Here is a 26,526-nt window from a genome sequence, read left to right as displayed (position 1 = left end):
CTGTCTATCCCCTTGGTTTATTCAGATATAAGCAGTTCTGTTCCAAATTTAGAGCTCCCAATCTCCTGAGGCAGCATCTTTACTCTTCAGAAATGCACAGTATTAGAGCAAAAACTCACTTCTCCTCATTTAAATGTGACATAACACTTCTCCATGGTCTCTTTGCATTGCCTCTCTTCATGTTGTTAATCACTGCCGTAACTAGCAATCATCGCGTCGCAGGAAGACAGATGGACAGTACAAGTCCCTTGTGCACCGGTGGTCCAGGTGTGAAAAGTGTCCAGGAATCCAGTCTGTATTTCAGCATTATCTTGCAGCTCTCAGTCTTGTCCTTCGTCACACAGAAACACAGTTGGTTTGATAAATAGCCTCTTATATCAACACCAACGGCAGCTCTTTCTCTTTCTCTCTCTCTCTCTCTCTCTCTCTCTCTCTCTCTCTCTCTCTCTCTCTCTCTCTATCACACTCTCAGCTCCCTCCCCTGAGTTTTGAGGCAGCTTCAGGGCTTTAGCACTTATCAGGAGCTTAGGACTTTTTTTGCCTCACTCATTTCATTTCCTTTCAGTCACTTTTATCTCAATTTGGTTTGACCTCTAATAAGATGGCTTAGATTTTCATCAGATGTTATCTGCATTTGCCAATATCCTTGTCTTATCTGTGTGTAAATGAAAACCTCATCTAAATTAAACATTTAGCACATTACGCCAATAGCAGGGGTTTTAAAAAAGCAAACTTTGACATTGGGGTTTGGATTTTTTCAAGCGGCAATTCAGTCATGCACTGCCAGCTTGCCTGTCTTTGTTGTACTTCTCTCCCACACACTCTCCTCTCATTCTCGAACCCTCTCGAATCACACCTCATCTGCCCGGAGCACGCCCACACACTCTTTTTGAAAAGGCAATATAAACGTGATCTGTTCCTGAGATGCATCTTTCTGTCCGCCATACTCAATTGATAGATGTAGATTGTGAAAACAGCTTTTGCCCTTTTACAACTGTAAATTTTTCAGCTACCTCACTTATTGTTCCCCTTACATTAGCCTGACAATGCTCTAATAAAAGGTCCTGATGTGGGATGAGCTGGTTAAGTTAGTCAATTCCATTACCGAAGGCTGATGCATGTATAAGTGCTTTTCATATCCGTGTTGCACGGGTCTCAAAAGCAGCAGCACATTCCGAATACAGTGTGAAGCACATGCAACAGCTCGGCTCTGTTACCATGGTAGCGAATGACAATTGGCTTTACATCGTAGGCTGGCGCTGCATCTATCTGTGCAAATATCAGCATAATCATGTGGCTAAACATTGCTTATTTGATTCCCATTGTTGGCATGTCAAGGTCCTGTCACTTGAACTAACAAAGCAGGACTGCCCTCTATTGACTGAGACATGACACTTTGACTCCATGAATGCCTCGCAGTCAAATGTTCAAATCTTTTCTAGAAGCAAGACATCTAAAACATCTGTTTTTTAAAGACCAACTGAAATCAAAATTGGAGCTTTTAGTGAATCTTTCAGTTTTGATGCCGTCCGTACCGGTATGTCTATGGTCTAGAGAAAAATCATTTTAAGCAGATGCACACATTCAAAAAGAGATTTTTTTTTTCTTTTTTTTTCATTTTGCACACGAGAATATACAAATTTGTGTCCATTAAAATGTTCTCAGAATTAGATTTATAGCCGTTACCATAAATCTGTAGCATCGCCAATTTTCAATGAAAACAACTGACTTCTGGTTGTGAACATTTTCAGTGTGAATGTTCCTTTACATGTCAATAAGTGTACAAAGTAGCAATTGTCCAGAAAACATGATAAGATCAATGGCAAACCTTTTCAAATCTTACCAGAAGTAAGCTAGTCATTTATCTGAGAATTCATATATATTTTCAAAGGTTACCAACAATGACATGATGGATGTTTAAACTTAAAAAGCTTTCACTAAATAATACTAAATACTGAAAAAACAATATCTACTGTGACTAAAAACCAAACAATTCCCCCCAAATTTCATTTCAACTTTCTATAACATTCATGATAGAATAATGACTTAAGGAATGTCTGTTTAGCTTGTGCACAATTTAATTTCTGTCCCATTCCTGTCTGAATAAAAAGTAATACGTAGATGTCATTAAATGTCCCATGATGTTTTTTTTTTAAAGTTCTTTTTCAAAGCAAGGTCTCAAAGTTTGTGGGTTCTATTTAAGAGCTCTCTTCTTCTGATGAGTCCAGGTACTTTTGCTGATGCTTAGAGTCCAGGTGAATGTCCCGTATAGCTAGGATACGTGTGAACATGCTTTCCATCATGGTGCCATCCAATGGCTGGGCTGAGTACCACACAGGGCTGCTGGGGTGGCAGGACGCCTCGGGCTGCAGGTAGAAAAGATCAGGACGCTGCTTCACAGAGTCTGAGCTGTGGATAGAAAATAAAATGAACATTACAAAGGATGTCTCAAACTAAAAGCATCAGAAAAAGACTACACAAGTGACGCTTCTCTAATCAAAAGCAATTTGAATTGCAGAACTAAAGCGGCTTCATCCAAGAATCTGCATAATTGTACTTCAAAATTCAGTCCCGATCTCTGCTCAAGATTGTAGAGTAATAAAATGCATTATAGTTCATTTAAAAATGTCAAATGCGTGTCGTTTTCATTCTTCTGTGAAACAAAATGAGATGTGAAAATCCAAACTGCTCTTACATATGACAAAACATCTTCCAAGCTCTAAAAGGAGAAAACAATAATTTTAAGTAGTCTGTATCATTATTAAAAGTCATTAAAGTAGTTCATATTTTTGCCATTATATACCTTCATATTCTTAATGAGATTCAAATGTATGCTAATTTAGTGCTAAACACATTAATGTCTTGCATTGTAACCAGATGACATGGAGTCCAACATGAGCCATATTCAGCATATGTCATTTGAAAGCATCTGCAGCAGTGTTAATTTATAATAATTAATTTATAGATATAATATTTATTAGTATTTTGAATTGACCCTTATCACATTTCCAGTTTTCTAATATTAATACAATGGCTACCATCAACTGTTAATTACCAAAATTCAAAATATGTTCTTTTGTGTTCAGTTCATTAAAATGTTTTTATTTTTTTTGAGTGAACTGTCCCTTTACTACTTTTAATCAAAAATACAATTTTGGCTGTAAAAATCATCATCTACTTTTCCTGAAAACAAAAGTACTCACCATTTTGAGAGATAGAACTCGTAGAGTCTGACAGGACAGCGTAAGGGGTTCTCCACATTCTCGGGCATCTCCAAAAACTCTTCTTCCACCATCTCTTCCTCTTTCCTCCTTTTAGCTGCCGGTGCTGGATGAACATAATATTATGAGCACAGATGCACACTCACATGATTGGGAGCTTTGAAAAGGTACAGACACAATGTGGTCATTGCATCTTCAGCACAGCCCTCACCCTCACCTTTCTTGTCCTTTTCCTCTTCCTTGCTGGGCAGTCTGAACCGAAGATAGGAGGTCATGCCAGTTTTGGTGGTCTTCGAGCAGTGGGAGACATTGGAGAAAGCAAGACGTCGATGTTCTTCAACCGTTTTGAGGTTGAGCAGCTTGGCTCCAAAAAACAGCAGCGTGTTGAGCAGAACAATTGGAGATAGAGCGCCCAACTGCTTGCATTCCCAAAGGTACTCCTCCTCGACCCGTGAATTTATATATCCTGCGGAAACATCATCACCACCGTAAAAGCCTATTTACAACAAGAGTGAATTTGAATTCTTGTACCAGAGCCAAAAAAATATCCTGGTGAAGAAATTTTTTCATTTTGCTGTCATGTACAAACTGATCACAAGTTTAGGGCCGGTAAAGTTTTACATTTTTAAAAGGGGTTTCTTCTGCTCACCAAAGCTGCATTTATTTAATCCAAAAATTAAGTAAAAACATTTTAAATTATTTATTCCTGTGAAGACAAAGCTGAATTTGCAGCAACACATGATCTTTCAGAAATTATTCTAATATGATGATTTGCTGCTCAAGATCATCTATTATTATCAATGCTAAAAACAGTTGTGCTGCTTAATATTTTTGTTGAACTTTGTTGACCATTTTTTCAGGATTCTTTAGTGAATAGAAAGTTCAAAAGAACATAATTTGTGTTAAAGGTGCCCTAGAATGAAAAATTGAATTAACCTTGGCATAGTGAAATAATAAGAGTTCAGTACATGGACATCACATACTGTGAGTCTCAAACACCATTGCCTCCTAGTTCTTATGTAAATCTCGTAAATCAAAAACTCAACGAGAAAAAAAGTGCTTCTCAACTGAAACCCAACCGTGACGTAAGCGTTGGGGATCATTTATATGCACGCTTCCAACATTTGCATCTGTCTAAACAAGCCGAATCTACTGATGGTAAACAAGACACTCGAAGATAGCAAAAACGGCTCTCATGACACATGGTTGAGGTTTATTATAATCGGTTACCACAACAAATTGAACAAGCTTCACTCAGCTTCTTAAACTGAAGATATGGACAACTACATTCCAGCAAGCAGTAAGTAATTTATCCACTTATTGACTAGCTGTTTAAAGGGTCATGAAACCCTACAGCTAAATTTTTGAGATTTTAACAGAGGTATGTGTGTTGAACATCATTGAACATAATGTTAGCATCTGTTAGATTTAATTAAAAGGGGAATCTGGTCAATTTTTATGTTTTTCACCCTATTTTCGTCTTCCGGGTTTAAAAACTACATTGCGTCCACGTCACAGCTTGTGACGTACCATCGCTCTAATAGTGCTACGTGACGCATCGGTGTCTCATTATTATTAATGAGACTGAGTTTTCTTATCCTATGAGAAGACACCGTCTCTTAATTATTCATGACAGCACGTGGTTCTTTCAAATGACAGAAGTGACAGTCTGCGTGTTCACGGAGTAGATGAGAGGAGTTTATGATGGGTCGTAAGTGTTTGTTTCCCTGGTGTAAAGATTCGGGTGTGTTGCATGGCTTTCCCCGCGATGCTGCCAGGGCTAGTCTCTGGCTGCGGGCGGTTGGTTGGCCATCAACTAGCGACACCTCAAAGCTTTATGTGTGTAACAAACATTTTTCGAATGAAAGTTACGAGAACTGGAGACAGGTGGACTTCGGTTTTGCTCAGCAACGCAGTTTGCGTCTTGCCGGCAATGCTGTACCAAGTCCGGAGGACTTTTCTATCTGAACCATCTTCCCCTGGGGTTTCAGGAGGAGAAAAGTCCTCCACCTCAGCAGAGCCCTCTGTACTGCTTTTACTGTAGTCTTCACTGTCGCTGTCCATCTTTATTATGGGTGTTCTGGGACGCGCGTAAGTTAGATCTCGGCTATATGTACATAACGGTTGTTGTTTTTTTCTTTAAAAAAATATGCATTTATACTGTGTATACAAACATAATTCTATATTTATAAATGACAATAATAATTGTGTATGCATTTCTATATTTTAAACAATTCCGATTAATCTAATATATGTAGGCATTCGGTTACTTTAAATGGTCAAACAGACGGTTGTCAGTGTATTTTATTGGACTTTAATTTTGCCAGCTTTAAAAATCCTGCATTTCGTTACGTTTAACCCCATATTTTTGTTGAGATTTGGCATGGGCCACTGCTCTGCACTGATAGATGACAGTTGCTCGCCCCCCTCTTTCTTCCCCTGCCTCGCTCTGCCACACCCACCCCCTCCCCTCTTTTCACGGGCATGCACGCCCATTTAAGTAGCATTTTTCAAAAAGATTACGAGGTGGATTTGAGCTGAAAGAGGGGGTTTCATGACCCTTTAAACAATTTCTGATTAAATTGAAAGTTTCTTAGAGACTGCATTGTCTAGATGACGCAAGATGCTAGTACAGTAACAATAGGAAACTCCAAGTACCATACAAAATTAAATATTGGGTTATAAGGTTAATATTATTTTGTACTACAAAATACAACCGTAGATCACGCGATCCTTCTAGCATACGTCATCTTTTCCACAATATAAGTTAAAACGAAAGTCAATGGAAATTGATAAAATGCAGCTCACTTGTTTATTGGTGTTTTCAGATCACCCGTGTGATTGTTTAGGTAAAACACTGGATAGTATACGGGTTCTTTTTACAGAAAAGCTGTTTGGGGGATTTATTTACTGAAATCTGGCAACCGCACGAACGCAAGCTCTTTCTTGTGTGCGGATGATCTGAAAATACCAATAAACAATTAAGCTGCATTTTATCAATCTCCGTTTGAGATGTTCTGCTTAGTGTCATTTAACCGGTCGGTGTTGTGTCAGGACGGTGAGGACTCAAGAGCTGTTTCGCTGAACTGCTTTGAGCTGCTGAAAAAAGCCAATCAGAGCAGAGCTCAACATTAATATTCATGACTCTTCCAAATAAGGCAAAAACAGAGCATTACATCCTGGGGACAAATTATAGGGTTGTAAATGGACCTGTAAAACTGTATCTGGACAAATGTTGCCCTTAAATAAGCCACATACCCTCTATGTAGATAGCAGAGAACAATTTAACATATTGTTTCAAATCATTCTAGGGCACCTTTAAATAAAAAGTTGTCTCATTACACATGTCTTTACCATCCATTTTTAATTAATTAAATAAATCCTTGATGAAACCAAATATTTATTTTTAAAAATCTTACTGACCCCCAACCTTTTTGAATGAACTGTTGGTTTCATATTAAAATATTTTAGTAAAAAATATTTTAATTATTATTATTTTTTACTAATTTCAGATACATTTAAAGTGTTTTAAAAGTGCAAATATTCTACGTAGTCTCCTGTTAAAATTCTGTGAAACTGCATGCACGTTAATACCATTACAAATTTGCTAAACTTATCTTTTTTTATATGGAATATAAAAATAACACGACATTTAAAGTATTAAGCTAATCCACTTTACAAGTAAATGGTTACACTTCCATAAAAAAAAGTTAAGTTTCATTTTATGCTGAAAATATGTAATATATAATTGGATAATGTGTCCAGTTAGAAGTGGAGCTATTGATATGGTGTCAGTAGTTAGTCTAGGTTTCTGATGGGTGACTGGCTTTGGTTATGCGAACAGCAGGCCATATATTGTATATGACAAACAATGTGATTTTTTTTTTCCAGCAGGTGACAAAACAAGGTCGTTTATATTTACCTCCAGGTGGCAATGTATTTCCCCAGTCCTTCAGCAGTGTGGTGATGTCAGCGATGAACTGACTATAGAGTGAGTCCGTGAAGATATTCTCAAGACGCTCGTTTTCAAGCAGGCACTAAGAATTGGGTGAAGACAGAATATGTGACTAAAAATGCTTATTAAAAAGATATAATGCATTAAAATAAGTGTTTTTATATATTTTGGGACCATTTAACCTTTTCAAATCATGTCCACAATTGTGTGTTCACATAGCAAGTGCCTTAAAAGTCACTTATAAGTATATCATACCATTCGGATGAAGTAAAATATTAAAAAAAATCTTTGAATGATTTATTTTCTTCTCAAACCTGCTGAATGCCCAAGCACAGGTAGTAGATGCTATCAGGTTCATACAGCTCGCCATTCGGCCTGCGGACCTCCTTGATGAAACGACACAGACCGTAACTGAGATCTGCAGAAGTGCACTTCAACACATCCTCCTTCACAGTCATGGGGCCTTCTGAATAAGACACAGTGGGAGAAGAAAAAGTTGCTAAAACACATGGTGGGTCAGCGCAATGTCACACACCAACTGCGACAGTGACCTTTACTAATGACACACGCTGAGTGAGTCACGAGGCAGACGGAGAGGCAACGACTCCATGTTCTGACCCATGCGTGTCAACTTACGGGACTCCTGCTCCTGTTCACTTTGTCCTGTTTTCATTCTCACCCAGCTGGCCCAAGCTTCGACTCCATACATTTGGTTAAGCTTTGCGCTGGACGTACTAAGCCAAACGCTGCCTGATGTATCCGTTCCAGATCGCTTACGACCCTGGAGGAGACACAAAACACTACTTATTACTACACAAGAAAGAAACAGGACATTATGAAAGGTAAACGTATAAAGATCAAACAAAATAAAAACAATGGATTACACAATATCTGAAAATATGTTGTAAAAAGGCTTTTTAGATCAAATTAAAATGAAAAGCTAATTAAAAATACTAACAAATACTATAAGAATATACAAGTAACACTAAAATAACACTACCCCTTTAAAATAGTGAAAAACATGACATTGTAGATAAAAATATATAATTCAATTAAAACACCCACGCACAATCCAATTGACTGGATTAAAACACCCACACAATCTTATTCCTAAATGACAGTGATTTGTGTGTCTATTAAACCTTTGACCAGTACGATCACAGCACACGAACATTCAGATCTGTGTTGGTGCTGACCCAGAGAGAACAGTTGTCATGTATAGGAATGAAACCAATTACAACCACAGTGTCAATATTTCGGTGTTACAAATATTCAAATGATCACAGAAGTACTGGAATAATAGTTCAGATGCTTGTTTGATGTCTACGGTAACGATCGAAATGAGAGAAAAATCACCTTTTGAAAGTAACGATTCAAATGAAGATTGTATCAATTACATCGTTACACCAGTAGGTGGCAACATGTGACTTGTCATTGAAGCCTTCAGGAGATTTGTTGAAACACGCAGAATTAGTGGTGGAAATTGATTCTTTTAAGAGAGTCGTTCATTTTCAGTTCGTTCACCAAAATTGATTCGTTCAGTAACATTTAAAAAAAAAACATTACATAAATATGACCACAGATGACGAAAAGAGTGTTTTATGTGTAATGTCTTAAGTCAACGAACGTATTTACTTACAAAAAACTAATTTGGCTTTAGTAAAATGTGCATAATCTACTCATTAAATAAGTCTAAACAAGTGGTTCAGATGACCAAAGCATGGTGTCTTGCATGATTAACATTTAATTGTTTGCTCAGACATTTAGACATTCATATATCTGGGATTATGGTAAACAGAGCTGGTTCATTTCGTTCACGAACGAGATCTCTCTCTCGTTCAGACTCAAAACAGCAATCCGGTCAGTGAAGTTCGTTCAGTAGCTCAGAATGCTATTTACTGACGTGACACACAAGATCTTTTAAACCATAGGCCACTGTCACAATTTTTTATTTGTTTTACAGTTTTTGGAGAAGTGCATGACATGACTCAAACGTAATAAAGTAAACGGTTCAAACATAAAATAAAATACAAACACACTTTACTTTACTCTGTAGTAATCATTTAACCATCAACCTGCATTATTACACAGTTTTCATTACAGTGGTAAAGTGTACGTTTCTTTCTTTGCTTCAAATATGCCACCTACACGAGCCGAGCTGTTCGCTATCAGTATCCTTCAACCACTGGTTCATTTCGTTCACGAACGACATAGCCTACCAATTCGTTCACTGAATTCAACAAATCACATGCTCCGCCACATCTCATACTCGAAGGCTATTGGCTTGAGGTTTTGTCATTCTTTGACACAATGAAACAGTCGACAGCGCTGCTGTCATTGAAACAGTCGCTGCTAATAGCACCACGCTGCGGTGGAGGGAGGAATTTCAGTGAACGAGAAACACGAGTCAATAGACTACGTGAAGGAGAACGATTCGTTCACCTAAAAGATTCGTTCAAAAAGAACGATTCGTTCACGAATGTAACATCACTACGCAGAATCCTCCAGTAATTAAAGGGGTGGTTCCGTGTTTTTTTTCTAGGCTTGGTTGTGTTTATGGGGCGCAGTATAACACGTCTTAAAACTTAAAACTATTTTTTTGTAGTTGTAAAAAACATTGTATTTTTCTTCTATTTTACCTTTATTCCACATCGCTGTCTCCACTGTCCTTTGAACGGCTTGTTTGCTTCCTGCTTCTATGAAGCCCATCCCTCCAAAAAACGCAATGGTCTTAGATTGTTTAGATGGCCAAATAAAGTTTCATGTATTTTTATTGGCTGAAGTGAAACACCACGCCCCTTGCCATTACAGGCAGAAGTCACATCTGCAGTGACTAGCAAGGGTTTATGATGTCACCAACCCAGGAAGAAGCTTGTTGTAGTCCAAACAGGCCGTTTTTGTAAACTGCCATAACTTTAAAAGCCAATATCTCCGTTTGCATTGAACTTTCAGCGCTGTAACTTTGCAGATACTGTTTACGCTCAAGCAGCAACATTACACACTAACTAAAGTTAAAAAATGTGAAATAGCATGCAACCACACCTTTAAATAAATTAAGTTATACTTTATGATAGTCATTGAGTCATTCATTAAAATGATTAAGAATCATTTTTTTAACAGACTGCAGCAATTCACCTCTAGTAAATTAGTTATTTTGTCATCTATTCAGAATTGTGAGCTCCATTTAAAAAAAATAAACATTCATGATTCTCCTTTTATCCAGCATCTTGCAGCTCTAATTGCTGACTAGTCCATAAAAAAGTAACTTGCATTGTAGATAATTAATTATTTGATTAATATTATAAATTAATATTGTTTCAGTGTTCCTTTTGTTGGTTGTTTTAGGGGGAAAAAAAGAACAACACTTAAATCAGTATTTCATCTCCACATATTTACCCAATTGGCAAGTAGTTGTGAAATAATCATGATAAATATTGGAAAAATACTCCATTTTATGGGAATATTGCTGATTCACTCTTTTATTCAACCAAGAAAAAAAGAATCCAAATGACTTATTCTGTTATTCCCATTAGAAGCAACAATAATTTATATTGACAACATATATATAAATTACGGCTGTGACTGTAACTCGCATGAATGTCATGAGTTAACTCGCGATTAATTGCAACTTAATCGCACATTTTTATCAGTTGTAAATGTATCTTAAATTAAGTTTTTAATACTCTAATCAACATGGGTATGGACAAATATGCATGCTTTATGCAAATGTACGTTTATTCTTAGTGAAACCATACTCATAGAGCAAGAAGACTAGACATGTCTCAAAGGTCACATATGTTTTTCAAAAAACTAGTTCCATGTACATGTTCATACCTGGAGGAGGTCTATATTTCACGAGTAGGAATATAGTGTGGCCCCTTTAGGACTTGTGCGTTCCCTATTGAAATTATAGTATTTTTTTTGTGTGTGTGTGTGTGCGCGCCACGATTCACGCAAACCGTGTGACACACACAGACTCGGGAGCTCTCTTGTTCAGAAAAGTAATGGGCATATTTGTTTTAGCCGATTGTAATGTATTTAGTTCAATAAAACACGTACTGTAAATGGTGATGGTGTTAATGATTTATCTCAGACATGAGCAAGAGTGAGCTTGCAGTGCATCGCACTCGGACTTGGACTGCAGAGAACGGGAGGACTTGGACACGTTATCCAATTATTTCTTTCCTTATTAATGTTTGCTGCTGCATCCTTTATGTATAAGGCTTGTCTCAATTTCTTTAACTATGGGCTACATCACGGATCAAACTAAAATTTGCTGCCATTAAAGTCAATTTGTGTTAACGCATTAATGCTTTAATTTTGACAGCCCTAATATAAATAAGGATAACAATATCAATGAAGGCTTATAATATACTGATTTCTTGCTAAAAATATGTAAACAATTACAGATCAAATTGATTTTCGAATGAATGACGACAAATAAAGATGGTTAATAAAGAGGTAGTGTGAATTCAGGTTAATTGGGACACTTTTTGCCATTGAGATGACTGGGAAAAAGTGTCTTATTCAACCTAAATTCACCCCTATAATACTGAAAATAAATGCCAGTTTGCCTACAAAAACAAATAATAACATCTGCTTCTTATAAAGCAGGCACAGACACTTCAGAATGTGAAAAAAAAACACATTTTGCAGACACATTCATCTCCTTTTAAGGCAACTTTCTTCAACTGCAGCAGCCTCCATGGCAACCACTCCTCCATCATCATCACCATTCCTTCACTTTCAGCTTCTTCTGTCCCCATCTGGCCTGCATTCATTGTATTGGCTTTGTGGCGTTATGTACCAAGTTCCAGAAGCATTTCAGCTTCACACTTTAAACAAGCTAGTCTAACATTTATGCCAGGTTCCCTCCGGAGGGATATTAAGAACCTTCCTAACTGCCATCTGACAGCTTCACACTTCTCACTGCACCATTTTCTTTTCTTTACAGTTAGAATAACAGCATTCATGAAGGTTTCTGGTGGCAATTTTAAGTCTCCATTTCAAGTCTTCTCTAGTGCCACATAACTTTAAAATTTTACTTTTAATTTAATGCATACTCTAAACTTCCATCTAGATTTGACAGATTTGATTTCATTTCGGAAAATAACACTGCATACAAATCTTGAAATTTAGGACATGATATGTCAAATCATTCAGTTCAGTTCTAAAGCTCCATGATTCTTGATAAACTGAGAATCACATTTTTTGTTTTAAATAGAGATCACGTGATTAGTCACGAGACTAATCATGAAAAGTAATTAGTAATCTAATTTATTCACCATCTATAGTAGTAGGCTATTTTTGTCATAGATTGGGATTTTATATATTTTTGTTATTTGTTGTATGGGGTTTTATATTTTTTTATTTGTTGTTTTTCTTTATAATGAGGTCTGTATTTTGTTAATTGTGTTTAACTCACAAAAGAGTGATTTTCAATTCAACACACTAAGGTTTAGAAATTCTACATATAATTTTTAAACAAAACTGCATTGGTCTCGGATCGGTTTAGTATCGCTATCGATACTCAGAATTTTTATTATCGGATTGGTTCTGAAAAAATGGTATCGGTTCATTCATAGTATTGGATAGTTTACAAAATCAAATGATTGACAGTTTTTGCCATTGAAATAACAGTGCCCCAATAAACCTGAATTCACCCTATACTCTTTGAAATAATTTACATTGTGTTATGTTGCTTAAAACCCTAAATAGTATAACATTCTTCATTAACAATACAATGTCATTGTAAAAAAAAAGAAAAAAAAGAAAAGCAGTTTCAATGTAGCTAGCTTTTTGATAGTAACTTGTAGTGTAGCTAAATACTTTTTCAAAAGAGTAGCTTAAATGTAACTAATACTTTAACTTAAAAGTAGCTTGTAAAGCTACAGTTTCAGAGTAGCTTTCCCAACAGTTATATCCAAACAATTTACCGTATTTTCCGGACTATAAGTCGCATCAGTCAAAAAATGCGTCATGAAGAGGAAAAAAACATGAATCGCACTGGACTATAAGTCGCATTAGGGCAGAGCGGGAGCCGCGCGCGCATGCGTGCACTCGCTCGCGCTCGCTCACTGTGCATAACCGAGCAGAAGAAAGAAAGTTTGAAGTGAGTGAGAAACTTGTGAGGGACTGGCGAAAAGCAGACGTTACTTTAACTGTAATGAAGAAAACAAAGAAAGCTAATCGCGGACTGTAAGAAAGATGGCCAAAGTTGAAGGGACGAGTCCACAGATGCTTGAACTCTCTGCCGGGAGAGGCTCAGCCGCGCGTGACAAACGCTGTGTGAATAGTTCTCGGGCTGCATATTTTACTACATGCAGTTTGTAATTTGCAGAATAAGATTTTCTTTATGGGGGCATTTTGTTTGTGTTCAGTCTTTCTTTTCTAAGTTGTTGTCTTTAAGTTCATATTGCAGTTAAGAGTTTTGTTTTCTGTTTTCAGTTATTTTTTTCTGGGCTAGGCTACAGGAGCAGCATAGAGTGCACTCTCGCGGCTATATGTTTATTGTTGTCAGTCAGTATGAATTAAATTTGATATATAAGTTGCACCTGACTATAAGTCGCAGGACCAGCCAAACTATAAAAAAAAGTGTGACTTATAGTCCGGAAAATACGGCACTTTTATCTCAGTACTTGTGTAATAATTTGAATATTTGTAACAGAAATAATGATATAGTCTAGTTGAAAAGACAGTAAAGCAGTTTCATTCCTATACATTATAAATGCTCTCTCTGGGTCAGCGGTAATGGCAATGCCAACACCGATAAAAACATCTAATACTATTCTGAATGTCCGCTGTGATCGTACTTTTCAAAGGTTTAATAGACATTGCCGAATCTTTGTCAACTTAATAATGCCGCGATCAGACTGCACGATTTTCAAACTCGTCAGATCACTGCTCTTTTCACACTGCATGACTCTCTGGGGTAGCATTCAGTCGATGCTGTGTTCACACTGCATGACTTTAAAATAGGAAATGATTTTAAATTTCAAACTACTCTCCCCGGTACGCAAACTACGTTTCACAATCAAACACACGTGAGTGGTGACAAGGAAACAATGCAAGATCACACGTGTGTCAGATTGGAGTTATCATATTTTCAGATTGGAATTGTTATTAAAAATGATAAACTGAAGAAAGTTTGCGATCCAAATTGTCTGAGTACTGATTTGCAGCGAAAAGGAGAAAGATAAAAAAAGATTGAGGAGGAAATGGTTGGGGAGACACGGATAGTGTTCTGCAAAGAGAGTTGGAGATAAATCATTTTGCAATGTGCTGCTGTTGTGGCTAGTCAAGAAAATGTTTATGCTTGGTTTGTTTGATATAATTGTAAATACGTCTATTAAAATGCTGATATTCTGGTCTAGAACTCCTCACTGAACTTCCTGCATCTTGCTCTCTCATTGGCTGTCGGTCATCACAGATGCAATTTTCACACAGCAGGATTTTGAATAGCCGACATGTCCAGATATTTAGCATTCCAAATATTTCACAGGCGTCTTTGATCATTCACACCGTGTGATTGTCTCTCGTGTGAACGAGCACAGATTTGCCTATGATTTCAGACATTTGTCTGCGATTTCGCAAAACCTGTCGCCGTGTCAAAATCAGGGCTAAATCGGTCAGTGTGAGCTCGGCACAGAATAACGCGTGGGTTTTTTAATCGATATTGCGGTTGTTTAACAATTAATCGTGTAACTTTAGTTGTCTCTTTCCCAATTTGACTTGTGTGGTACCAAACCCCCCAAAAAATAAAAATAAGAATATTACTTTATAGATTCAGCTAAGCTCCCACAGACATTGGAGCCAGTATTTTAAGCTTTTAAAAATGAGTTTTATTTCTGTCAGTAACCTAGTAAATTTCTGTAATGAGCGACAGTCTGCAGGGGATGATGGGACTTTAGTATCTACAGGTTTAATTTCAGAACATGACACATGTGAATAGGAATTATTAAAGGAATAGATCACCCACTAATGAAAGGTTATTAGAGTTCATCTGTGTTTCACAGAAGAAAGAAATTTGAATTATATGAAGGTCAGTAAATGTCATTTATGGCAGTAGTTTTGTTTTACTCTTCTTCTTTTATCCCCTCTTTTTTCATTGCACATCCAAAACTAGTACTGGATTCATATTTTCCATAGAGGTTTTTAATTAAATCTAATATGGCATGAATGATTTCAGGGATAACAGTGACATTACTTTTTATAATTTATCCATGTGTACACTGACTCTCTACCTGATAACATGTTCATTAAATGGTCCACAACATTTATTTTCCAAAATTTAATGGGAAACTTCCATTTGTTCATCTCTATGTAAACTCAAATGGTTTATTCCACAACATCTTGTATAACTAAAAGGTACATCTCTCTCTTTTCCAACTTTTTAAGAATAATACAAACCTTATAAAAGAACAGCAAAACAACCTTGTGATTACCATTGACAAACTAAAAACATCAATACCTATATCTGACATTCACAAACATTCATTTTTAAAATGATAAAAACTGTAAACTACCAATGTAAGCCAATAAAAAAAGCTTTGGGGCATTTAACAATCCTGCATCTGACAATAGAAAATAATAAATACAGCCAAAATGATCTGAAAAGTTAAAAACTTAAAATTACACTTTTTTAGATAAAATAGTTCATCTGTAGTTAGAATGCGGTCATTTATAAATTAATTATAATAAATTGACTCTTTTCCAAACTCTTATAACTCTCATAACCATTGTTAATTTATGGTAACTATTAAAAAAACAAGACATTTAAACCTCTCTAAAACCTTTGGCGAACGCTTCATTTTTTACTTTGGAAACACCTCCCTCATAATCATTCATCTAAAAGTTGGGGAACAACCCACTTCAACAGATTTCACACTCAAACTTCCAAACTGTAAATAGACTTCTCAGTAGCTCTGTCGCTTGTGTCAATTGCCTCTGCAATACACCAGGAATCTGATTTGTTCCGATTACATACCCTTTTTCTGGGAGGGTGGCTGTCTCTGCCCCTCTTACGTCTCTTCAGCGTCAATACCAGTCTGTTCTCTTTAGCTGATGCAGGGTCAGTTGGTGCTGTGAAAAGACATGAGTGACATGAAAATTCAATTCTTTTGATTAGTCTGAAGAGTCAAATTTCTTCTGAAGAGATCACTTTATATGATTAAGCTTTTTTTCATATATGATCAATTACTATTTCTCACAAATTTTGCTAACTCAATGTTTTACAATGGGGTAATTTTGTTGCAGTAGCTTACACACAGCACAATGAAGCTTGATTTTAAATGGTGAACTGAATTTAAAAAAAGACAAGTAAACAGTAACAAAAAAAAAAAAACTAACAATAGAACATATAAATACAATACAGTAAAAATACAACAAATAGACTGCTTTATTTTGTCGGGTATTCTAACAAAGTAATCAATTTCAAAATAACTTTGGATTATCTTCATTGTAAAAAAATACAGATTAACCCATTAAAGTTACACAAGTCAATCAGCCAAGAGCAGTAAGTGATCCTTTGTCTTTTTGTAGTTGGAATAACATCGGCTGCTGTCCCTTAAAGACCTGATGCGTACATGGATGCAAAATATGGTTCATGTTACACATTCTTCCTGAACGGTTTACGACGGTTAATACTCACCAAGATGAGCATTGTGACATTATTTTTGAAGTGTATTTGGCCATTAATTATTTGCGAAAAGGAGCTCATTTTGCACTTGCGTGTCAGAGGCCGTGGCGGCTTTATCATTGTATGAATGGGCTTCAGATGTGAGCGCGAAATCTGCGGGAATGAGTACAATTATGTGCAATCCGACACAAAATTCAGACCCGTCACACCAACACTATTTAACCGGAGTGAATAAGAGGAGGCGGTTGCGGGCCAACTCGCCGTCGGTTGGAGAGGGCAGCAAGAAAGCGCCGCTGGTATCGGTGTATCGATACTGTAGAAAGGAGTATTGGTATTGCTTCAGATATTTCAGTATCGATACATATCTAAAAATCTATATTTTTGACAACACTTTGTTACATATACAGTGTAGTACTGTGTGAGTTTTCATTATATCAATATAAAGATTATAATTATAAAGACCTTCATAGAAGGTTCATAGGAGTATTGTTCATTGTAAAATTCAACATTTACTAATACATTTTTTACATTTTAAATTTGTATCTCTTAACATTAGATAATGCATTATGAACTAACATGAATGATCAAGGTATAATTTATATATTAATATTTTTTATATTTAAAAAGTACAGTACATTTTCATGGTTTAGTACCACTTTTGAATGTTTGTAATAAAGTTCAGCACTGTTTTAGGAGTTGTTTGTTTTCATTGAGTATCCATTTTAAAAACTATCTGTTGATTAATCAGTTATCAGCGAGCGTGATCCAACCTACTTATCATTAAATATAAATATAGACTGAGCAAATATTGATGAAAGATGAGCAAAAAGCACATTTTAATGCAGAAAGTAAATAGTTTAAGATAATTTAATCAATTAATTTTTAAATCTTATCTTACCACGAGGAAAATCTTTTTCCAGATCTGGCTGTTCTGCTGGCAGGGCCGTGGTAGGGGCAGCTATCGGCTCCTCTCGTTCCGTCGATGCCACCGGAGGCTTTACATTGGCTCCGGGATCCTCAGCATCTGCCCAGCTGAAGGGTGTTGATCTGGCCTCTGACTCTAGATCACCACTGTAAGTGCTTCCCTGGTCTGAGCAAGGCAATAAACCCAATACAATCAAATACTGAAGTATTAAGGAGTTTTGTTTAGATAAGCAAACAGGTCCAATAGTAACAAAACATTTATGCACCTAGTAATGCAGGCTTGTCTTTTCCTTTCTCCACTTCATCGTCTTCCACTGAGCTCTGAGCAGGCAGGCTACATTTAGTGTCTTTCTTTTCAGCAGTGTCTTGAGATCCAGGGATGACCATGGGAACAGGCACCTGGACCGTAACAGCACAATTATAAAAGAGCTCTAAACTGCACAGAACACACGATAAGCTAATAAAGATGACATACCGGTAGAGGTATCCCCAGTGGAAAAGGTGTGTACTGGGTGTATAGATGCATTGGCACTGGGATGTAGACAGGCATCGGAATGGGCACCGGCACTGGCACATACCTCACTGCCACTCCATTTTCATCAATCACTGCGGAAAGAGAAAGTGTAAATGCAACATATTTTGCATTGCATATGACTTTCAAGCAGGGGTGATGGTAAAAGTGAGGAAGGCTAACCTTTTTCAGACATATTGGGAGGTACTGGAGGCTCTGGCTGACACTGGACGCCTTGCTCTTCAGTAATAGGCCTGCACATGAGAGCTTTGTTTTTCAGCATCCTTCGATATGGCACAGCAGCCACTGAAGCATCGGTTTGTGTGCTGGCCTATTAGAAAAACCATTACATATAAGGGTAAATAAATAAATCACATTTTGAAAAAAAATGTGTGTTTTGGGAAGAAGTAGAGATTTAATAAAACCAAAAATTCAGTATACCATATCAAGACCAGTGAAATTTTAATAGCAAAACTAATTTATTAAATGTAATTTATTTTTTATTATTTCTGTTTGTATTATTATAAATGTAAAGAAAAGTGTTCTCATTAGTTATTTTAACTTTTACTCAAGTCGCCTTTAAATACTTGTATCACTTGTATACATTACCGTTCAAAGTTTGGGGGTTGGTAAGATTTTATAATATTTTGAAAGAAGCTTTTTAGGCCGTGTGTCCACCAAAGCGTTTTTAGCCAGTTGAAAACTTCTTGGTGTGAGCGCTTGAGAGCATTTTGGCAGGCAGCAGGTTTTTTTTTTCAGTTGAGACTCTTCGCTTGTTATGATACGGAAAATCTGCTCAAGTGTTACTAATTTCACAGGTAGTTTGTTTCTGTATTGATTCTATATAAAATTGCAGATACAATGTAAAGTATTTGCTCTGGCTCATTTTAAATCATTTTGTTCCGTTATTATTGCTTGTTGTCATCTGTTGACAGAATGTCGCGGTTGGTCTATGTAATATTTGTCCCGTCCCTCCTCCACTGTGATTGGACGGGTGGGTTTAAAGTGACAGTGATGAGCCCTGCGTTTTACTCAAAGTTGAACATTCTTCAACTCTCGACGACCAGTAAAAAATGCAGAGCGCTCAGCGCTTGAAATACTCACTCAGTGCTTGAAATACTCACTCAGTGCTTGAAATACTCGCTCAGTGCTTGAAATCGGTCAGTGCTTGAAATACTCGGTCATGAGACGATAAATACTCAATATGTTTAGCTCAAGTTGATCGCTGTTGTGTTGAATTTCGCAAAATTTAACTTTAGATAACAAAATGCATGTGTAAAAGCTAGTACACCACATCCAGGAACTTTTTTTAGAACTAAGTTAGCTTTAGCCACTCCTAATCAACAATGCTTTCATCATGGAAACTCAAAACACTGTATGTGTTATGAATCTTACACGAAATTCATCTTCATCAAAGTATAACTGATGTTATTGGAAAAACGTATCGCTGCCATCCGTTTTTAGCTTTGCCTTATAAATATAACTAGCTCATTACCGAATTAAACTAAAATATATTTTACACTTTATCAGTATCGGTATTCTAGCTTGATAGTGAGTACTAAAATACATCTTATTTGTTTTTATTAATACTGATAAAGTTAGATTTTTTATTACATGTGATTCTGACATGATGTCACTACATGGACTCTGCTCGTCTGAGGTAAATAATGCGTCTTCCAGCTGAGTGGTCGGCTTAGCGAGTTAATGTATTTGAAAGAGCCCAGAAGGGATAAGGTGGAGTGAATGGAAATAATGAGCTGTCTTTAAAAAAAACATTTTCAGAGTACTTACATTTTAATTATGTATTGATATATAAAGAAAGTTTAATCAAATTTGGAAAAAACCTTTAATAGTAGGCTTAAAAATAATACAAATGTATTAAATAAAATATTTATTTTAATCTTGTGATGGTAAAGCTGAATTTTCAGCATCATTACACCAGTCATCAGTGTCACATGAGCCTTCAGAAATCATTCAATATGCCGATTTGCTGCATAAGAAACATTCTTTATTATTATTAATGTGGAAAACAGTTGTGCTGCTTAATATTTTTTGGTGGAAACTATGATACAAGTCACCCCCAACCCCATCAGTATTTTTTGATAAACACAATTCAAAATATATTTACTTGAAACGGAACTCTTTTGTCATCCTTGCTGAATAAAAGTATTAATTTCTTTCCCCAAAAGTTTGAACAGATGTGTATTTAATACAACACTTTGTAAAAAATAAAATAAAATAAATTATATATGTGTGTGTGTGCATCACTACTTACTTCCCCAATGTTTTTTGAGCTGGCATTTGAGGTAGGTAGAGCTCCTGCAAAAAATGTAATCAAGTTAAAACAACTAGAATTAAACCGCAAAATCTTTTTAATTTAAGTACACTAAAGTGAAAAACATGACAACTGATTACCTGTGAGAGCAGTATTTCCAGGTAATGTGGAGGCCAGAGACACCACACCACCAATAACAGGCATGTCCTTTGACAGAGATAACGGAGCTTGGACTGTAGTAGTTTTAGACTCAGTACCTTCAATGATGAAGCAACAAGAGTGAGTTCTTCTCATTATAAAACCAGTTTAAGATTAAATTTCACAGCAGAAACGCTACACATTTGTTAAAGGCCGTTATAAATAGGTTTCGCTCTGCTAAGTATGTGCTAAACACTATAATTTGGTAACTAGTTTTACATATAGAACAACATGGTGACGCACCGTTGCTTGCTGGATGATGAGGGGAAATGCACTTTGAACAGAACTGCAGCAAACAGGACAGGTTACAGAAATGTCTTGTTGTTCCATCCCAGACGAGGCTTTCCTTCAGTGAGCCTTGATTCTTACAGCAATGGCACTTGGCCATCTGAAACAACAAATTCATGCAGAAACAATGAACTAATGAACCAAAAAAAACACTGCCTATATCTTAAGTACAAAAACTGTTGCTCGATTCGCAATGCAATTTTAACCCCAGCTAAAAAGGTGATCATCAGGCTTTCTTCAAGAAAAAGGACAACTAGGGATGAGTCGGTCATGACCGTTTCGTTCATTTTGAACAAATATTTAATATGATATAACTTAGGGCTGTCAACCTTTTAAAATATTTAATTGCAATTAATCGCATAGTCATGAGTTAACTTGCGATTAATTGCAATTTAATCACATATTTTATCACCTTAAATTAATATGTTTGAAGTTTTTAATACTCTAATCAACATGAGTATGGACAAATATGCATGCTTTATGCAAATGTACGTTTATTACTAGTGAAACCATACTCAGAGCAAGAAGACTTTTTTTTTTCTTCAAAGAACTAGTTAATTTATCTTAAGCCTAAGCTTAAAAATTCAGAATAAGCAGCGATTTCTCTCATTTTAAGAAAATAAATAAAGGGAGTTTTTACACTGGCAGTTTAATTCAGAACAGGGCACAGTTTGTATGAAAAATTGGTAATGTGAAAGCTGTCATGTGGACCTGAGAGCGCACCAGTACCACATCATACCTGGAGGAGGTCCATATTACACGAGTAGGAATATAGTGTGGCCCCTTTAAGATATGCACATTCCCTATTGAACTGCCAGTATTGTTTGCGAGTGCGCGCCAAACTGGCCATGGATCAAACAGAAAATGCGTACTGCGTTTATCGCACGTTAATAAAATGCGCTAATAAAAATATATTAATGCTTTAATTTTGACAGCCCTAATATAAGTATTTAATATATCGGGAACAACGAACTGTCTCTGAGAGTGACTCGTTCATTTTATGTTGACTGCGCATGTGCAACATTCCATAGGTTCTGTACAGGAAACAGAATTGATTAGTTCATGTCTTGAATCCCTGTAGAGGCTATGCTGTCTGTACCGGAAGATAAATTATTAGTTTACCTCTCAAGTCTTTGGGTCTGACTCTTCTGAGTCGTACGTTCTTTCGTCACATGACAAGCACTTACAACTAACTCTTACAATTGTTTTCTCTGGTCTCAAATTGCAGCTTTTTTATTTCTTACACTTTATAATTTTTGGGAATTTCTATCATGATGGTTCTTTTCCATAACACTGAATGTGGTAATAAAGAGTTGTTAGTGCTTTTAACTTTTTACATATGATGGGGGAAATCCCTTTTATATAGCAAAGATACCTACAATAACAACATACAGTTACGTGACAAAAGAACGAACGTCTCGAGAGATAAACAAATCATTTCTGTATCCAGTACAGACTGCAATCACGTGATGAATGAATGAACCAAGCCTGTAGCACTCCTCTCATAAACTGACGCCTTCGCGCCTCGATCGCCCGGCTATCAGGTCCAAGAATAGCTCATAATCCCCACCTCCCTATGTATTACAATGGACACGAACTAACTAACTAAACAATTAAACTACAATTCAAATAACTGTTTCCTAAAGATGGTTTCTGTCATTTTAGGCAGTTATCATGATGATTTTATTTCAAGTGTTCGTTTTTAAATAATTTTAGTTTTAGTTATTTGATGCTAAAAAACAGTGGATGTGACGTCATGATTGACAGCTTCTCTGAGTGAAGTTAGAGGCACTAACGGACAAATCGGATCAGGAGGTGAGGTAAATTGACTGCATGAATACGCAGGTAAGTAATGAATTAAATCGCAATGGTTTTAGTTTCTCATAATTTGGCCTTGTCCTTGTCACTGCATTTTTTTCTTATATTATATTTCTTGATATATTGGGGAATTTTGCCATTATATGTAACATTTTAATGTGTTGGGGAATTTGGCTATTAACATATAACATTTTAAATAAATTTATGCTGAACATTTTTTATTATTCGAAAAATCATTTTGATGAACAAGATTTAAAGATCCAAGTCTGTAAAATGATCCAAACTTCTCATTACAAACAACCACAACTAAAAAAACCAAAAACTAAATGCCATCTCTTACCTCATAAAAGAGCACAGTGTAGAGAGACATGCACTCTTCTGTGCAAAACTCTTCCAGTTTGCCTCCAAAGAAGTTCTGAATGGTTTTGTGGGTCATGTTTTGACAGTAGGCACAAACCCTGCATTGACCTCCATGTCGTTTAGCAAGGTCATGCTTAAAAAGCAGTTTACATCCTATAAAAGAAGACAGAAAGAATAAAAAAGACGAATGTATGTGGAAAAAGATAAAAACAACTTGATTGAAAGTCATTATTTTTATTTATTTTTGCGCACAAAAACTATTCTCGTCGCTTCGTAAAACGATTGTACAGCCACTGTAGTGAGATGGACTTTGTAACGACGTCTTTAGTGCCTTTTATGGGTCTTGTGAGTGGGTCAGTAGAAATGTTCTGAATGCCAATGGAGGCCTTTCTGAAGCCTTTCTCAGCCATCAGCTTTAATATAAAAAAATATCTTTATGTGTTCCGAAGATGAACGAAGGTGTTACGGGTGTCCAACGACACGAGGGTGAGTAATTTATGAAATAATTCGCATTTTTGGGTGAAATAACCCTTTAAATTACGTCAGTTTTGGCCGACCTGCAACACTTCAGTTCCTGAGTTCAGTTCCTACTGGCCATGCAAATGCAACCAGGTAAATGGCCCTTGGGGAACATTTAGTTCTCAGGGTACCACCCAGGTAATTCCTATAAGTACCCTGTGCGAAAGCCCCTAATGTTAATCTGAATAGCATCGGCCCAATAAAAAGTTAAATGATAATGTGCTGAATAGGACGACTGCCATTCCATTTTTTGTTTTTGTGACTGACCAGTTGAGAACCACTGATATAAGAATCAAGTAAAGGGGTTGGACAAACCTTCACAACAGAAAGATCTGGGCTGCTTTTCATATGTGATGATGTCTTTGACTACTTTCTCTAGTTTGCAGTACTCGCACACAGCTTTCACGTTGCTTTCCCTTTTATATAAGTCGCAACATGCTCGAGAACAGAACAACCCTGCGTGACCCTAAGAGAAGAAAAAAAGAGGGTTCTTTAACATTTTTAAAAAAAAATACTACAAAATAATAATTTCACAAATCACAGAGCAGGAAAAATAATGACATCTTTCCACTATTGTCTGAAGCTTATTATAAAGGGTTTTTTATAAAAAGTAGTAAAAGTAACATCACTTTTATTTGCACTGTTGTTCTGAACATCAATACGGCTTTGATAAAACCACAGTAATTACACTTTCACTCATGTGACGACTTTCTGAAGACATACCTTAAACTGGAAAACCTCTGGCTTCGTGCTAAACTGATTCTGGCACTGCCTGCATGCGAGTCGTATTGTGTCAGAAGACGAGGGAGGCTTCTTTGGCCATTGCTGCTGGGCGTCTTGAGAATTTACCACACCAGGAGCTGGCACATAAGTTGGAACTGGATTTTGATTTGAGGTTGGTACAAAAGGTGGAGGAGGGTTGTGGCTTGGGCCAGGCACATTGGATGATGACGTTTGGGTGGGCTGGAGATGGTCGGTGGTGGGCCGGGGTGGTGCAGCGCTCTGTAGTTGAGGTCCATGAGAGTTTCCATTCATCTGGTTATGAGGTACAGATGCATTCAGTTTTTCCTAAAGAGAAGAAGAAAAGAAAAGTTCACATGATTGATTTTCAAAAAACAAAAACAAGAAAAGCAGGTATTTAGACTACAGACTATTCTAATCTAATCATTTAATTGGCTGTCAAAACCACAAGTATACATCACGGTTTAAAACACTTTTATTCAGCAAGGGTGCATTAAATTAACCATAAATTACATGAAATGTTACAAAAGATAGCCATTTCAAATAAATGCTGTTTATCCGAACTTTTAAGCTTTTGTCAACATTGACATAGTAAGGTATGTTTCTTCAACTCCAAATCAGCATGTTAGAATGATTTCTGAAGAATCATTTTAAAATGAAGAATGGAGTAATGATGCTGTTTTGCCATCAGAGGAATAAATTACATTTTAAAATGTTAAAAAAGAAAACTGTTATTTTAAATTGTAATATTTTACAATATTACTATTCTTACTGTATTTTTGATCAAATAAATGGAGTCTTGGTGAGCCAAAAAACTGAATGGTAGATAGTGTATAAAACACAACACAAATCACATTGGAAATAAGATAAATCCTAAACATTATTTACATAAACTAGTGTTACAACCACAAAATACTGCAAATAGAGATAAAGAATGCAAGACCTGGAATTTGCCCACACAGTCCAATGAGCAGAAGTTCCTTATGGACCCATCGGAAATGGCAAGGTGATACTGAGGAACAGCGACCTTCTTGCAAGTTGTACACGGGAAAGATGTGCCTAAGAGCAAAGCAAGACGGGTCAGCACAAAAAGAAAATCTTTGGATTAATCTCATAATACATAACAAAGAGAGAAAATATTTTACTCTTAATAAAACAGCCTGTTTTTGAGACATTGAAGATCATTTTATTTGAAAAATAATAGAAATTTGTAATGTTAGAATATATAATTTAATTCAAAATTATACATTACAAAAATATAATTATACTTTTACTAAAACAAAGTATGGTTTTAAGATATTGAAGAATTAAAAAAAAACATTAAAACAAAGACATTAGGATCTGAGGTCTCATTTATAACCGTTGCGTATAAACAACAGGCCTGAAAAAGGCATACGCCACTAGCGACGAATAAGTTGTGATTAAAAAAATGGTAATGGTACTTGATGGTAAAGAAGTCTTTTTAAAAAAAAAGTCATACTCAGAAGTAAAAAAATTAAATGAATTTAGATAGACATGTGGATGTGCTACTTTTTGATTATCTTTTAATGATAATTCCTCTTTAAACTCAACAGCAGAGCTCATGCTATGAAACATTTTTTAGCGAGGACGATGATCAGTGATGCACACTTCAATATTACAGACACTGCAGTATTTGGTGGTCGAACGGTCCATTGTCTGGTTTGAATAAGTCCAATGATAATAGCTTACTGTACAACCACCGAATGCACGGAGGTGCTGATTTCATGTAAAGGTATCTTCACAAAATTATGAAAAATACCACTGAATTTGATGGATACAACTTGAAGAAAAGTAAAATGTGTATGTTTCCTTTTCAAAATACTTTTGTCTGTGAAGCGTTGAGTCAGACTATTGTATTTATGCTGCAATTAATAAGTAGGCCTATAACAGTATGTTTCCATTAAAAATAGCCTATACATCCTATGAGATATTTTCACATCAGGCCACCAGCAAAACAGAATGAATTTGATTTGATTGGTTTAAAATGAATTAAATACTGTTAAAAAAATTTAAAAAAATAATATATATATATATATATATATATATATATATATATAT

General features: G+C 36.1%; 1 protein-coding gene across 1 annotated transcript in view; it reads right to left on the bottom strand.

Annotated features, from left to right (window-relative positions):
• Positions 1-1,593: 1,593 nt before the first annotated feature.
• The window catches only part of si:ch211-266o15.1 (zinc finger MYM-type protein 4), a 45,690-nt gene continuing 20,757 nt past the window's right edge, over positions 1,594-26,526 (bottom strand). Inside the window, exons 12-29 of the mRNA XM_067455819.1 lie at positions 25,391-25,506; positions 24,430-24,774; positions 24,022-24,172; positions 23,168-23,340; positions 20,965-21,109; positions 20,664-20,780; positions 20,524-20,567; positions 18,432-18,579; positions 18,213-18,343; positions 18,004-18,136; positions 17,712-17,903; positions 16,163-16,257; positions 7,813-7,957; positions 7,491-7,642; positions 7,144-7,258; positions 3,439-3,687; positions 3,204-3,327; positions 1,594-2,409 (exon numbers count right to left, since the gene is read on the bottom strand). Coding sequence (XP_067311920.1) covers positions 2,199-2,409; positions 3,204-3,327; positions 3,439-3,687; positions 7,144-7,258; positions 7,491-7,642; positions 7,813-7,957; positions 16,163-16,257; positions 17,712-17,903; positions 18,004-18,136; positions 18,213-18,343; positions 18,432-18,579; positions 20,524-20,567; positions 20,664-20,780; positions 20,965-21,109; positions 23,168-23,340; positions 24,022-24,172; positions 24,430-24,774; positions 25,391-25,506 — 2,786 coding nt within the window. The 3' untranslated portion in view covers positions 1,594-2,198. The remainder of the gene's footprint in view (positions 2,410-3,203; positions 3,328-3,438; positions 3,688-7,143; positions 7,259-7,490; positions 7,643-7,812; positions 7,958-16,162; positions 16,258-17,711; positions 17,904-18,003; positions 18,137-18,212; positions 18,344-18,431; positions 18,580-20,523; positions 20,568-20,663; positions 20,781-20,964; positions 21,110-23,167; positions 23,341-24,021; positions 24,173-24,429; positions 24,775-25,390; positions 25,507-26,526) is intronic.

The sequence above is a fragment of the Pseudorasbora parva genome, chromosome 10 (assembly GCF_024679245.1).
Source record: "Pseudorasbora parva isolate DD20220531a chromosome 10, ASM2467924v1, whole genome shotgun sequence".
Lineage (NCBI taxonomy): Eukaryota > Metazoa > Chordata > Actinopteri > Cypriniformes > Gobionidae > Pseudorasbora > Pseudorasbora parva.
This window is presented reverse-complemented; position numbering and strand designations above follow the sequence as displayed.